The sequence below is a fragment of the Mustela lutreola genome, chromosome X (genome assembly GCF_030435805.1).
Source record: "Mustela lutreola isolate mMusLut2 chromosome X, mMusLut2.pri, whole genome shotgun sequence".
NCBI classification, from domain to species: domain Eukaryota; kingdom Metazoa; phylum Chordata; class Mammalia; order Carnivora; family Mustelidae; genus Mustela; species Mustela lutreola.
Genome location: NC_081308.1, coordinates 6971451 through 6986393, shown reverse-complemented (window position 1 = coordinate 6986393; position 14943 = coordinate 6971451). Strand labels below are relative to the sequence as shown.

The 14943-nt window shown below is 44.1% G+C and overlaps 1 protein-coding gene across 6 annotated transcripts in view; it reads left to right on the top strand.

Moving 5' to 3' along the window:
- The window catches only part of MID1 (midline 1), a 347940-nt gene that overhangs the window by 276284 nt on the left and 56713 nt on the right, over positions 1-14943 (top strand). For all 6 annotated transcript variants that reach the window (XM_059156938.1, XM_059156939.1, XM_059156936.1 and 3 more), the window contains exon 3: positions 4086-4181. In XM_059156938.1, the coding sequence (XP_059012921.1) occupies positions 4086-4181 (96 nt within the window). The remainder of the gene's footprint in view (positions 1-4085; positions 4182-14943) is intronic.

Genomic DNA, 14943 nt, shown 5'->3' with positions numbered 1-14943 from the left:
AGTAGTTGATGACTGAAGGCTGCTCCTAGGGGCATCAGCCTCCCCACTCCCCTCAGCCCCCCAGCGCGCCCTGCCCGGGCCCGAGAAAACCCTGGTGCCCAAAAGAACAGGTGTTGGCCGCCCAAAGCCACCAGCAAGCCTGAGAGCATCCGAGGCCCGGGGTTGGGCCCCTCTAGTGCGGGGCCCTGACACCAAACCGAATGTTTTCTCCCATAACTCATGATTTCAACAAATGTTTGCATAGTTCCTGGTGTATGTGTTCATTTCCTCCCCTGAGTTTAACAACAGCGCAGGTAGGGAGCTCTGTCCACACGCGCATCCCCGGGGGGGTGGGGGGGGGGAAGCTGGGCCCGGGTGGCGTCCGTCTGGGAGAACTGAGCTGGGATGGTGGCCCCAGTCTCCTCACCCCCTGCTTGTGTGGTCGCTCAGGCCAACTCCTTGGATCTCTCCAGAGCTCAGCTCCGTAAGGAGATGTAAATGTATTAACGTTTTCGAGGCGAGAACAGGAAACTCAGACTATTTTGTGGGTACCCCATAGAATTCCGTAGATAGCCTTAGGGAAGTAGATACTTCTCTGCACTTAGTCCCAAGACTCTTACGCCAAAAAATATTATCTCTCTTTTGCACAAAGCACAGTCAAAATTGGGAGGTTATAGGACCTGCTGACCGCCACACAGGATGTGAGCGATCCAGTTAAATTCTCAAAAACACCACAGAAGTCCCCGTAGTAGAAGCTTATGGATGCACGGTTCACTGAGGACTGGATTTTGTTACCTCCCCATTACCCGGGCTCTCTTCAGAAGTGTTGTCAGTCCCTTTGGTACTTCTTGGAAACAAGTCTCTCTCCCAGCTTCATTTCCCTTTATTATGCTTGTAAGTGACTCGGTAATTCTTTGTGGACTTCAGTAACACTTGTACTACTTAAATTTGAATAACCCCAAAGGATCCAGATAGGTCAATGTGTTTAAACCACAGGCTTTAGTCTACATATTAGCTGATTAAAAACAGATTTTTATACATGATGTATACTTAATAAAAGGCGGGGAAGCAAGCAGATGTTTGTAAAATCTAAATGTGTTAGATTCTATTTATTTGGCTCTCTTTTGCTGACTAGCTTTAGAAAAATCATACCTGTGATCACCGAAGAGTAAACAGTTAGATGATGCATTTCCCTAGAAATTTCCTGCTCAGAAGGGTCAGCCAGAAAGTCAAGGAAAAAGATTCCCTGAGATTATCATACCAAAAGAAGTTGACAAATATGCCATAAAGGAGTCACGTCTAGATCAAGGACACTGAGTAATGGAATGCCTCAGAATTAGTCTCTAGTCTCTGGCCATAAAGTGATTAGTAGCAGTGATTCATTTCATGCAAACAGAAAAAACTTTTGGCTGTTGTCTGCGTTGTTGTAGTGGTCTGCGTTGTTGTTAAGAGCTTCGAAAGCAAGGTTTTCTTCGATGCAACCATGAGATCATGAACTTGAACTTTAATCACTCTGTCTGGTTCCTCCTCTGTCTTTCTGTTAAGGTGTCCCATCCTTTCAGTGGGAAATAGTTATTTTTCTCCTTTAAATTATTTGCATTTGAGACGCTTTGCATGTTTCAAAGCCAAAATTGAAGCATTCTTGTTGGTCTTCTAGTCCTGATGAAATAAGTACCAAACCTCCATCTGAATTCTGAGCACATGAGAACTACAGATAAGATATTTTCAAATGGATTTTGAAGAGTAATAATCAAGTTTCAACATAAGTGGAAAGTCTCCAAGGACCGGAAATGAGAGGAGCTGCAGAATGGTGGGGGAAGGCTGAATGAAGCTGGGCTACTCAGGAGAAGTGGAGATGGGAGGGGGCGGTGGGAACCGGGTTGGGGGAACGTGGTGGAGAGTGTCCCGCATGGGGCAGAAGCCTTAGACTGTCCCACATGCCCGGAGGCCAGAACTCCTCATGGAAATACTGGACTCAAAGGGTACCTCCCACCTTGTCTGGAATTGGAGCCAGACAGAACTCTCAGGAACAGAATGCCTCAGGGAGGCCCTGAGTCAAACCGGGATCAGTGCCTCTAACACACGGGCGTCCTGTGGGAGTGCCCTCCCTGGGGAACAGATCTCACGCCCTAACATCAGAGTGGGCAGCTCATTTGGCTGTGCTGTGCCAATCCCCGGATCCCATCCCAGGGAACAAAATTTGCATCAGATGAGCTGTCGGACAAAGATTGTAAGATACGAGATAAAATCAGACTCTTGGGAAACGTCACGCAAACACAGGAAAGTAGGGGATTGCCTTTTTTCAAGTAAGCTTAAGAATAAATAAGTGTGTTTAGTTTTCTTGAAATTATGAAGGAGGGAACTACCTATCCTGGGAACAAGAAGAGAGGGTAGTTCAAGAAAAGGGAGGTGTGATCAAGAATCCACTGGAAACGAAAAATGTGGTCACTGAAATGAAAAAATTAGGCAGTAGGATAAACACCAGATTAATAAGCAGAACTTGTTTAAGAATGACCAGAGAGATTTCTGTTTCTGACGTATGCATTTTAAGCATTAAGTAAAAGTGGCTCTTTTCCTGAGTGTACCTTTCGAAATCTAAAATTTTATAAACTAGAAAGAATAAATGCTTTCAGAAATTAATTTCATGGCATGGTGAACTGCTATCACCTTGATGAAATTATTGATTTTCAAAATACTCTCTTCAAATCCTCTTTCACAGATGGCATTATAAATCCTCAATCTGTTTTCTTTTCCATGAAATTTCCTTCTGTTCCGTCTTTTCACTGTATTTGTGGAATTGTCTAACTAGTAAAACACGCAGTCGCCCTAATCCTTTGCCGTGACCTTGGTTCGTGACATCGTTCTATCCCCCGTGACCCCCGCTACCTCCGTCCCATCTTCCCGAGAAATTCCCATTGTTGTTCACCAAAAACTCCATGGCCCATCCTTCCAGCCTCAGCGGAAGGAACGTGTCCTCTGGAAAACCTAACTCGTTCACAGCACTTCCACACCCCCTGCCCCACCATCTCCTGGTGGACAGGGCATAGGAGTTTCTGTTTGTGTTTCCCCAGTATCTCTCAGAGTCTGGCAGTAGTAGAAGCTAAATAAATACTTGTGTGAATGGACAGGTGAATGAGTGGCATCAATGAAGAGCGTGCAGAACAAGAAGCGGGTTATTATGGTTGAAAACTAGATTTAATGGTCATTACAGGGAACTTTAAATTTGATGTTCTAAGGAAATAGGAAGTAATTCTAGATTTGTAAGCAGGACGGTGATATGAAAAATGTGGCATTCAAGAAAATTTAATCTGGCATTGATATGTTGATAGACAAAGAATAGAAGCATGTACGATAAAATGTACTACGAGTGAGTAAATGTGTATGATGAGGACTTCTTGTATCTTGTAAATGCCTATAAATAGTCGTAATGTCAGCAGTAGCTGGATCATTCAAACCTTCCTCTGAGGGACTGACCTCAGCCTGCCCGTAAGATGGTAAATCCTAAAAATCCAATAATAGTTGATTTGTAGTGGGAATATATTCCTTATATTATTGCCACTTCTGAGTCAGGTAAAGAACTAGAAATCCAATTACCTCTTTTCTCCCTAGTTCATGACCTATAGCTAATTATTCCGGTAAATGTGCCTAGGTTCGTACAAGAAGGAGGGAAAAAAGAATGAAATTTGAATCTTTTTTAAAGGTTCTTTTAAATGCAGCTACTCAAAGTCGAGTTTAAATCTATAAATGCAGGGCGCCTGGGTGGCTCAGTCGGTTAAGTGTCTGCCTTTGGCTCAGGTCGTGATCCCAGGGTCCTGGGATCGAGCCCCATGTTGGGCTCCCTGCTCCGCAGTGGGTCTGTTTCTCCCTCTTCTGCCCTTCTGCCTGCTTGTGTGCGTGCGTTCTCTCTCAAATAAATAAATAAATAAAATCTTAAAAAAATAGATCTGTAAATGCTGAAAGCTGCATAGATTTCATTGAGGTTTCTGAAAAAAGGATCACATTTTCCCGAGTATGAGTAATTTGGTTATTAAAGGTTTATAATACTTCAGGATATGGCACAATATTTTCAGGATTCAGAATAATATTCTTCTTCTCTTTTTGAACAGCAAAACTTAGAGAGTAACCTCACCAGCCTTATCAAGAGGAACACGGAACTAGAGACCCTTTTGGCTAAACTCATCCAAACCTGTCAGCATGTGGAGGTGAGTGTCTCTTTGTGCTGTGTTTCACAATTATACCCTCCTTGCCTTTACATTTTTAAGGTGGGAATCTTTTAAACATTAGATCTTTTGCAGAAGCCAGATATAAAAGATGGGCAGAATTGGCAAGAACTAGGGTCTCAGAGACTCTCTCCCCATGCACTGCTTTGTCCCACCTCCATGGCCTCCACGACAGCTCTATCTGCTGCGGTGGCTTTACTTAGCATTCCTTTTTTTAAGAAATTTTTTAGTGTGTTATGTTAGTCACCATACTGAACATGATGAGTTTTTGATGTCATGTTCCATGATTCATTGTTTGCATATAACATCCAGTGCTCCGTGTCCTCCTTCATACCCATCACCGGGTTAAGCCATCCCCCTACCCCTTCCCCTCTGAAACCCTCAGTTTGATTCTCAGAGTCCATAGTCTCTCATAGTTCATCTCCCCCTCTGATCTCCCCTACTACATTTTTCCCTTCCTTCTCCTAATGTCCTCCATGCTATTCCTTATGTTCCACAAGTAAGTGACACCATAGGATAATTGACCTTCTCTGCTTGATGTATTTCACTCAGCATAATCTCCTCCAGTCCCGTCCATGTTGATGCAAAAGTTGGGGATTCATCCTTTCTGATGGAGGCATAGTACTCCAAAGTGTATATGGACCACATCTTCCTTATCCATTCGTCTGCTGAAGGGCATCTCGGCTCCTTCCACAGTTTGGATATTGTGGACACTGCTGCTATGAACACCGGGGTGCATACGGCCCTTCTTTTCACTCCATCTGTATCTTTGGGGTAAATACCCAGTAGTGCAATTGCAGGGTCATAGGGTAGCTCTATTTTTAACTCTTTGAGGAACCTCAAAGAGTTTTCCAGAGTGGCTGCACCAACTTGCATTCCCACCGACAGTGTAGGAAGCTTCCCCTTTCTCCACATCCTCTCCAACATTGTTGTTTCTTGCCTTGTCGATTTTGGCCATTCTGACGTGTGTAAGGTGGTACCTCAATGTGGTTTTGATTGGCTAATGATGAAGACCACTTTATCATGTGTCTGTTAGCTATTCGTCTGTCTTCTTTGGAGAAGTGTCTGTTCATGTCTTTTGCCCATTTTTTGACTTGAGTATTTGTTTTTTGAGTGTTAGCATTCTTAATGTTATAGATTTTAATTGCCTTGACAGAGGGCATCCATAAAAGCACTGTGTAAAAGGTGTCGTATCAGTTTCACTGAGGCTGCGGTAACAAATCCCCACGAACTCGGACGGCACGAGATTATAGAAATGTGTTCTCTCATAGTTCGGGCAGCCATAAGTTCGAAATAAAGCCTTGCTCCCTCGAAAGATTCTAGGGGAGGACAAGTCCATGCCTCTTCCCACCTTCTAGGAGTTCCAGGCAATTCTTGGAGTTCTTGGCTTGTATCTGCAGCACTCTCACCTCTGCCTCTGTGGTCCCATGGCCTTCTCCCTGTGTGACTTTGTGTCTGTGTCCAGATCTTCTCACAGGACACCAGCCATTGGATTGGAGCCATCCTAACCCCGGGGTGAATTCACTTTAACTCAACTACATATGTAAAGACGCTGTTTCCCAACCAGGTCATATTTGAAGATACCAGGGTTTAGGACTTGAACATAATCTTTCTGGGCAGGCAGGCTTGGGGGGGGGCACACAATTCAACCCACTGCAGATGTACATTCAATGTATCTTTGTTGTCAGATACATTTCCATGAAATGGACCACTTGTTGGGATTAAGTCAAGAGTATTCAAGCAGCAGTGACACCAAGGACAAATCGCAGAACCCGGATGTTTCTAATCCTCTGCTTAAAATGGATTCATTTTGGTGGGGGGGCGTTGGGTGGCACATTTAGTTGAGCATCTGGCTCTTGATTTCGGCTCAGGCCATGATCTCAGGGTCGTGGGATCGAGCCTAGCACCGGGCTCTGCGCTCAGCTTCTCCCTTTCTCTTTGCTCCTCCCCAACTCGAGAGTTCCCTCTCCCCGCCCTGACTCAAATAAATAAATAAAATCTTAAAAAAAAAGAATGGATATGCTTTTGGCAAGGGTCTCTCCAGGGACTATTTTGAGCCTTGTTGATTAAACAACATGGTAAATACCAGTGAACAAGCATAATGTTTTCATTATTGTAGGGCACAGTGAATGTGTTATAGGAATAAATGGGTGAACTAAATGGAATGATCCATTGCTATATTTTATTTTTATGAAGTGATGGCATTTGATGTTTAGGACAATAAGAAAGAATAATTTCTCTTCAATAAAAAAAAAATTACCTGTGTTTTATAGGGGAACTTTTACAAAGGCTTTATGGATTGGGTGATTATTTCATTCAATTTCAGCTAGTTACTTCTTAAAGCATTTAGTGTCTGGTTTCTATTATGGCCTGTAGTGATTTCAGAACAACTGTCTCGCTCGTAATGCAATCTCAGTATGGCTTGAATTTACAAAATGCTATTCATTTTAACATGGAAAATTACTTTCCATAATGTTCAGTCATTTCAAAGTATAGAGAGAAATTTACCAGCAGATTTTATTTTTCTTCCAAAAGTTCAGATATTTAGTTGTGATAGAGGCTCTTTAAATAAAGCTATTAGTGAGTTGATTGTACGTGCCATTGAAAGTTATTTACAAGGAGTAAAGAGTATGTATTCTTTTCACTGGGTTTCTGTATAAAGCCTTAGGAATGGAAAGGAATCCTTGTGGGTGAATAAATTTGGTATTTGGGGAACACATTCTGGATAAAAATTAAAATTAATTATGGGTAGAAAAATTATAGTATAAGTACCTATCTTTTTTACTCTTATATTATGTATTTCTTATTCATAATTATTAATATTCTCAGTGTAATTTTTCAAAATATTGAGCATCCGGTTCTCATGCAATAATCCAGTGAGTCTGTTGAAGATTTATTTAAGGCACTGATGAAGGCGTCAGCAAGGTTGTAAGGCTGGCCTGAAGGAGCAGAGCAGAAGCCAATGCCCACACACATGGGGTGCGGGGGGGGCGCTGGGGGCGTGGTGCACGGAGAAGGGCGCTCAGACCAGGTAGCTAACTTAGATGCAAAACTGGTTCATGACCCAAAGGGCTGGAAAGTCATAACATTTGGGCAAAATGAGTGGTATTGCGTTGGTTCTCTCCAAGTTAATGTTTAACTTTGCAGAGACTAAGTCTGGATCAGGAGTGAAGAGAAAGCCGAACCCTATGGCCTGGCATCCTGGAGAGCTACGGGACTCTTCCTTGGGCCGCCTTGGTGGGTTATGTGCTAGTATGATCTAGCGCGATCTAGCACGATCTAGTATGATCTAGTGCGATCTAGCACAATCTAGTACAACCCCATAAGGACTCGCAGTCTTCTTTTCGCCTTCTTTCCCGGTTTGGGATAATTTAGTTTAACATAAATTTCCGCTCTTCCTGTTCCCATCCCCGTTGATCTATGAGTGGTGTTCACCACACACACCTTTCTGGGCGAGGACGTACATTTTAGCCTCTGGCCAGTTACTTGGGTTTGTTCAAGTGTGACGCTAGCTCGTTCACTCGGCTCACGTGTAGGGGGCATCTGCTGTGTGCGTCACACTCTACTAGGCACCAAGGAGACCAGCCGGCCCGCGGGGAGCTTATGGTCCTGCTCAAGACCCAAGAAGAACTGCAATACAGAATAGAAAACTACCGGCTGTAGCGAGGTGTGGACTTGGTACTTGGAATTTCCAAGAAGCAGGACATTTCTTCTAGCAGTGGGGGGGTGGGGGGGACGACAGAGCAAGCAGTTCGTTCTGCGGAAACAGGTGTGTGCAGGGCATCGGTAGGAACCAGCTTTTGAGAGATGGAGAGCGGGGTGGGCTTTAATAACCCCATCGTTCTCTGAACTTGTATTTGGTCCTGAAGGCTTAGTGAGGGTTCATGGAGTACAAAGACCTGGGTAACGTTCCCAGCGACAACCGGCATCCCCAGTTCTTTTCAGTAAAGGATATTTGGGGCTAACGGAAAACTAACACGGATCACTTAGTGCAGAAGGCACTGAGCGCGCAGCCTGGGGGCGATCCCCACGGCCCACTCGTAAAGTGCAAAAAGCGAGTGGAATGTGTTGGGCCCTTTTAAATCAGCGCAGAGCGGACAAGAATTTCCTGGTTCACATCTGAGGTTCCGGGACTGTATTTCTTCCTTTTCCTCTTCCTGAAGGTGTCCTTGTGTTTGGGGCTGAGCCTGCCGAGGGAAAATGACCCCCCTGACAGGCGACTCGTGATTGTTGTAAATGAAATCAATGAGTTCCCACCGAATCCTGAGGAAGTGCCACATCCTTCTAGGTCCCACCTCCTTCCTGGGATTCACTGCTGCTTTTCTTGAGAATGAAAAGAGTCTGAAGGGCTCCCCCATCCCCATTGTTTCTGTAACTTGTTTTCACAGTGAGGGTTAGCAAGTGAAATGGCTTTTTGAGGGTAAGTACCAAATCCTTTTAAAACTAGCAAACGTGCTGCAAGCTCTTCGGGACTCAGGAGGGGGAGGCCCGGAAAGGGAGCAGGTAGATTCCCAAGAAGCATGCAGGGAATGTGCTGGCTTCTAAAAACCGGTGGGTTTTTGGCCACTGGGTTTTGTTCTCGTTAGGAGAATTGGACAGAGGACCGAGTTTAGTAGCTAAGCAAATGCGGATAGGTGTCAAGTTCTCGACACATTCCCAGAATCGAGTTCTTTCACGGGGCCTACGACATTGGACACAAACAAGATGTTCATTTGGGGAGTTACAGGTGACCCGTGGCTAAATACACAGAGGGATGGTGAAGAAAGACTGGGGAACGGTGACTAATTAATTGCCAGAGCAGCATGGAGAAAATGAAGGCTCCTTCATCTGACCTCACCATCCTTGTCCAAGCTCATCCTACAAGGGGGTTCTCCAAGCCAGCATCCTGCCTAAATCCTGGCATGAGCCCCGGTGGCTTATCTTGCCTTGTTTGTAATTATTTTTTATTTTATTTTAAAGATTTTATTTATTTATTTGAGAGACAGAAAGAGAGTATGGGTGGGGGCGGAGGGGAGGGGCAGAAGGAAAGGGAGAAGCAGCGGAGCAGGGAGCCCGATGCCCGATGCGGGGCTCCATCCCACGAGCCCAGGATCACCACCTGAGCCGAAGGCAGATGCTTAACCAACTGAGCCACCCAGGCGCCTTGTAATTACTTTAAAAACAAAAACAAAATTCCTTTTGCCATTGTTTTTTAAACTAAATTTTTGAATTATCTTTTTCTTTGATTTTAATGAAACTTTGCTCTCTTGCTGACTTTCTCTGAGCTCTTCCACTGCTAGATGACACAGGCAGTGACAGTCTTCTCGGGGGTAAACTCAGTGCCATTTAATTAAATTTTTGCCCAGATATCAGGCTCCCTAAATTGAGAGAGAGGAGGGTGATGTGTCACAGTAGCTTGTAAGAAACGGCTAAAAAAAAAAAAATTGATTTGGGAAAATAGGGGTCCGTAAAGACTTTTTCAGTCATTTACCACATTCTAAAAACATTCAGTTATAAGCTTTGAAATAAAGGGGGAAAAGCACTGGGTTAAAAAGAAAGGTGAGGGGCGCCTGGGTGGCTCAGTGGGTTAAGCCGCTGCCTTCAGCTCAGGTCATGATCTCAGGGTCCTGGGATCGAGCCCCGCATCGGGCTCTCTGCTCAGCGGGGAGCCTGCTTCCCCCTCTTTCTCTGCCTGCCTCTCTGCCTACTTGTGATCTCTCTCTGTCAAATAAATAAAGAAAATCTTTAAAAAAAAAATTTAAAAAAGAAAAAAAGAAAGATGAAGTTTTAAGTTTAAATTATTGTATTATGCAGTTTTACGTGAGAGCATTCCCTGCTTCTGTATGGAAAACCTTGGCACTTGTTTTGTGTATGGCCATTGGCTAGAGACTAGCTTGTGATCACTGAATGTGCCATTTGTGTCGTGGACAGGTGTCTGATCTTAGATGACATACGTCATGCTGGGGGCCAGCTCGAATGTGCAGTCATAGTCTCTTGTCACCTGCAGATAAGGGTTGGATTCCCTCCCCACTGGAGCCTTTGTGAGAATGCTCTCAAGGTAGAACGAGATTCGGAGTCTGGCCTCATTAAAGCACATCAGGCAGCCCACGGTCATCCATGGGTCTCTACGTAGACGGCTCTGGAATGATGGTCATGTGATAGTACAAATATAGTGGCATTCAAAAACTGGATTATGAGTCACTGTGGTAAAGGCTGCTCTCCCAAGTTCAAGTCTTAGGATTCCCAGGACAGACAAGAACTCTTGGGCTGCACTGAACTCCATTCTCTCCAGAGCAGATTAGCTACTGCATGTGTGTAATGGCTACATGTCCAGTTTATTCCTCATAGTTTGCTCAAATTGACAGCTTGTAAAACAAACTTAACTTTTCTCTAAGGAGATTAAATGTAATTGTTTATTAAAGTAGTACCTAGGGGCGCCTGGGGGGCTCATTCGTCTGCCTTTGGCTCAGGTCATGATCCCAGGGTCCTGGGATCAAGTCCCACATCAGGCTCCCTGACCCTCTGCCCTTCCCCCCAGCTTGTTCTCTCTCCCCAAATGAATAAATTTTTAAAAAATCTTTGAAAAAAATAAAGCAGTATGTAACACATACATGAATGTCTTTCCCTAGATTCAATGCTCTTGCCTTAAAAAAAAAAATCCAGAAGCATTGGATGCTGCTACCTTCTTAGGTACAGTCATGACACATAGTGAGAAGAGATTGGTAGAAAATGTTCCGGTCTTCTCTTGTTTTGGAGTAAGAGATGAATCTTAGGAATGAAGGACTACAAGGCTTGGTCAGTTTGGCATTACTCTCGGAATACCATTTCCAAGTTTCAGCTTTGGAAGTATTTTAAAACCGTGATCCAAAGCTCCCCTCATCTGCTATTCTTTCCAGTTCGGATGGGGAGAACCACTGTGTCCTTTTCAGAATCCACACCCCCACCCCCCCGACCAGGTGGCTTGGAGTGGAGTGTGAGCACACGTCTGTACCTCTGAAGATAATTCCTTGGACATATTTGAATTTAGTAATACAGATTCCCAAGGCTAATACTTAAATGTGAAATAATTGGCCTTAATTGGGGGCCCAGTGGATGAGCAGTGAGAAAAGAGAGAAGGCATATATCTCCATTGGTTTCTCCCCATAATGATCACGTCTCCCCGCCACTGTTCCACACACAACCTCCTTGCCTTAAAGCACTGGGATGCTTGACTGGAGCAGGAGGGATGCTTCTGGCATGATACAAAGAATAGTCAGGATGGGTCATGGCAGATCTAAACAAATGGCCATCGTGGTTGTCACGGGATAGCAGTAAGGTAGACGGATCCAGCGGAGAGAGAGAGTCAGCGGTGTGAGAGGAGCCGTCCCAGATGAGAAGGTGACTGTCAGGTAGAAGATTGAGTCTCATCACGCGCCCGTCATGCCGTTCAGAGATGAGCCTGATTCCAACCACCGATCCATCATTTTGTCACGGAACTAGTTTCTTTTGTTTCTGGGTCTTAGTATTTCGTTTAAATTATTTTTTCAACAAATGAATATAAAATTGCTTTTTATGGTAATCAAGCTGAAATTATCTCTGTACATAAGATAATTACAGAGTGTGAGAGAAAACGGGAAATGTCATCTTTTACCTTCATTTGATTCACTTCTAGTTTTAATTGCTAAATGTTATAGGGAGAACTGAAGAGCTCTGTTCTCATTTTGAAATTCTCCCGCAAAATAATTGAGTCATGCATAGAAAGGGTTCGTTAACAAGAGCACAATTGTAGCATTGATTATTTTTGTTTGAAACAGAAATATGAAATTTTAAACCCAGCTATTTAAAAAGCCTGAGGCTACCACTGTGTGTGAAAAGCTTTCAGTGAGGAGCAACGCAAATAAAGATTTTTACAACCGAGTGAGGTAACTTCCCAGCCTGGGAATTTATGATAGAGCTTTTACCATGCTTTTAAGAGTATTTTCACTAGATAGAACATCAGGTTTATGTGTATGAGGCGATGAAAACCAGGGAAGCTCGGTTGGAGGCCGTGGTAAGCCCAAGGAAGCCTTCCACGTGTTTACTTCGGCAGGGAAGATGGCACCTTGTTGGTTCTTGCGGGTGTTAGAAGGTGATTACCCGAGCTCCTGTTACAGGTCCACAGCAGCATGTGGCCTGTGGTGTGGGGAAGGCAAAAGTGGCAGGACTTACGCAGACATATGCAAAAAGAAAAATGACCACTTAGTAAGCTCCTACCGTTGCTTTCTGATGTAATGATCCCAGTCCTGTTTTGAGGTCAGTGTCATTCAGGTGACCATGGAAATGTGACTTGTAGGCAGACATAATCAATTCCCACAACAAGGGCCCCGGTGAGTATGCCTCCGTGGGGCCAGAGGGCCTCCAGGCTTTCTGAGATTACTCTTAGATCTTGAACCATGAATCCCTGACCTGGTGACGTCAACTTCTTTGAGATGATCAGTTTGCTTCTGTTAGTAAAGAAAGTTCTTTTTTTCCTCCTCCCCAGGAGGTTGGAGAAGTATGTGGAAAGATGAAGACCTAAACCATATTTGTAGAATCAGTATTTTGTATAACAGTTTGGAACTAAAACCTGTGTTTGTATTTTAAGGGTTTGTAGCATTTAAGAGAAATGGCACATTGCAAAAATTTGACAGGTTAGCGTTGAGAGTCCTATCTGAAACATGTCATTTGTTTTAGACCTGTGATTTTTTTAAGTATAAGATAGTTTGTTGCAAACCACTGTTGGAATGTTCAGGAGAACTTGAGTTTCACTACATTTGTAAGTTTCGTTTATTAGATTTCTAAGAGCTACTTAAGGATGTGAGAAGGTTTACCTTGTTAGGGTTTTAATTTTACCCTGTTAGGCATTTAAAGTGCTTATAAAGTAAGTTGAATATGTTACATTTATAAATGCAATTTAAAATGCTACAGGAATTTGGCGATAAAAATCAAAACAGTGGTTACCCATGGGGGTGAGAATAGATTGGAAGAGAGGCTCCAGGGGATGGAGATATTTTTTATCTTGATTAAGCTGTTGGTTATCAAAATGCGTTGACTTGTCCCTTAAGATTTAAGCATTTTCCTGTAGGTAAATTTACCTCAATTTAAAAAAAAAATGTGTACAGGAATTCAATCAACTAATTTATATATGGCGCTGATTGTTCAATGGAGTTATGTCTGCTCAGGTTGAGCTAGTTAAACATTGATTCAGGACCCCCTGAGAGTGATTATTCTTGGTTTTATAAAATTTCTTGGATTTATGAATAGAATAATGAGATTCATAACTTGAATCTAAAAGCTTAAGGAAAACTGCACAGTGATTTGTTGATATAGCTACAGTGCTTGGGCAAATATCCTCATGGTCTTTAAGGGCACGTCTAATTCCCTCTCCTAGTCGGTTAGACTCCCCAGGAGTAAGATAGTATCTTTCTCTTCCTAGTACCTCTGGCAGTTAGCACAAGGCACACGGCTACTGATGAGAAAACAGGAGCCTCCCAGCGAGAGCAGCTGCCTCCTTCTGGGCTCCTCCCTCTCACTTCTCAGTGCATTCACGTAGATCAGAGCATCAGGTAAATTCTCATCCTGAAAGGAGGCTTCTTGAGAAGACCATATGCAGGACAGGGTTGGTGTGATGCCAGGTCTCAGAGGCCGTAATTCCCAGAGGCAGTAGCAGGATGGGTGATACACACTGGGAGCTCTTCCCAGCACAAGGGCTTTGTCACCGGAAGCAGGCTAAGGGAATGGGGTTGGCGGAGGGAAGTCAAGAATGCCAGAACTCTCCATTGGGTCATTGCTGAGCCCTTAAAGGAGGTCACAGTGGGTCTTCCCCATCCCCTTATAAATCGGTCTCTTTCCTCTTGATTTTCTGGGATAGCCTTTCTATCCATTCTGGTTTGTAAAAGACAAAATAACCCCAGATAGCCACTTTGAATCAAGTTGGGGGAAATCTTTGTGAACGCTTTCACACATGGAAGATGGCTAGTCAGCCCAGGTCTGAAGATGACTTATGGGGTGACATTTTCAATATCAGATTCTCTTTCTCTCTCCCCCACCCGCATCGGACTATCTTGATCTCCAGTGCATACGCGCACGCACGCGCGCCTTGTCATACCTCAAAATCGGCAGCTGACAGACTTCTGAATTCTATGGCCTTTCCTTTTCTCTTCCAGACCGGGTTAGATTCACTTTCCCCTGTCCTTGCGGCAAAGCCCGTCTTGTACAGTGATAGTGCTCTGCGGTTTCCCTCTCCTCTCCCTTCCGGCACCCTCGTCACTTTCACCAGCACCACCACTACCACGTGGCATTGCAGAAGAAGACTTTAGGACAGCAAGGAAGCATGGACAGCTTCATTCTTCTCTTCTTCTTCTTTTTTTTTTTTTTTTAAGAAAGAGTGAGAGGGCACATGGCACAGGAGGGGGAGAGAGAGAATCTTAAGCAGGTTTCACACCCAGCATGGAGCCCAACGTGGGGCTCGATCTCATGACCCTGAGATCATGACCTGTGCCAAAATCCAAGAGTCAGACCCTTCACCGACAGAGCCATCCAGGCGCCCCAAGCATGGATAGTTCCACAGAGAGATGGTGCAGACCGATGAGGACAAGAATCCAAAGGAAATCAATTAGGAGAAGGTCAAGGAAAGATTCCTCCCCCCAAAGTTAAGTCTCCAAATTCACCTTTTGCCAGCTCTCTGTGGTGGACCTCAATGTCGCTTTTCATGAGGGGCAGTAAGTTATAGCTGGCTTTGGTGTCTCTCTGTCCAGTCCCAGATAAT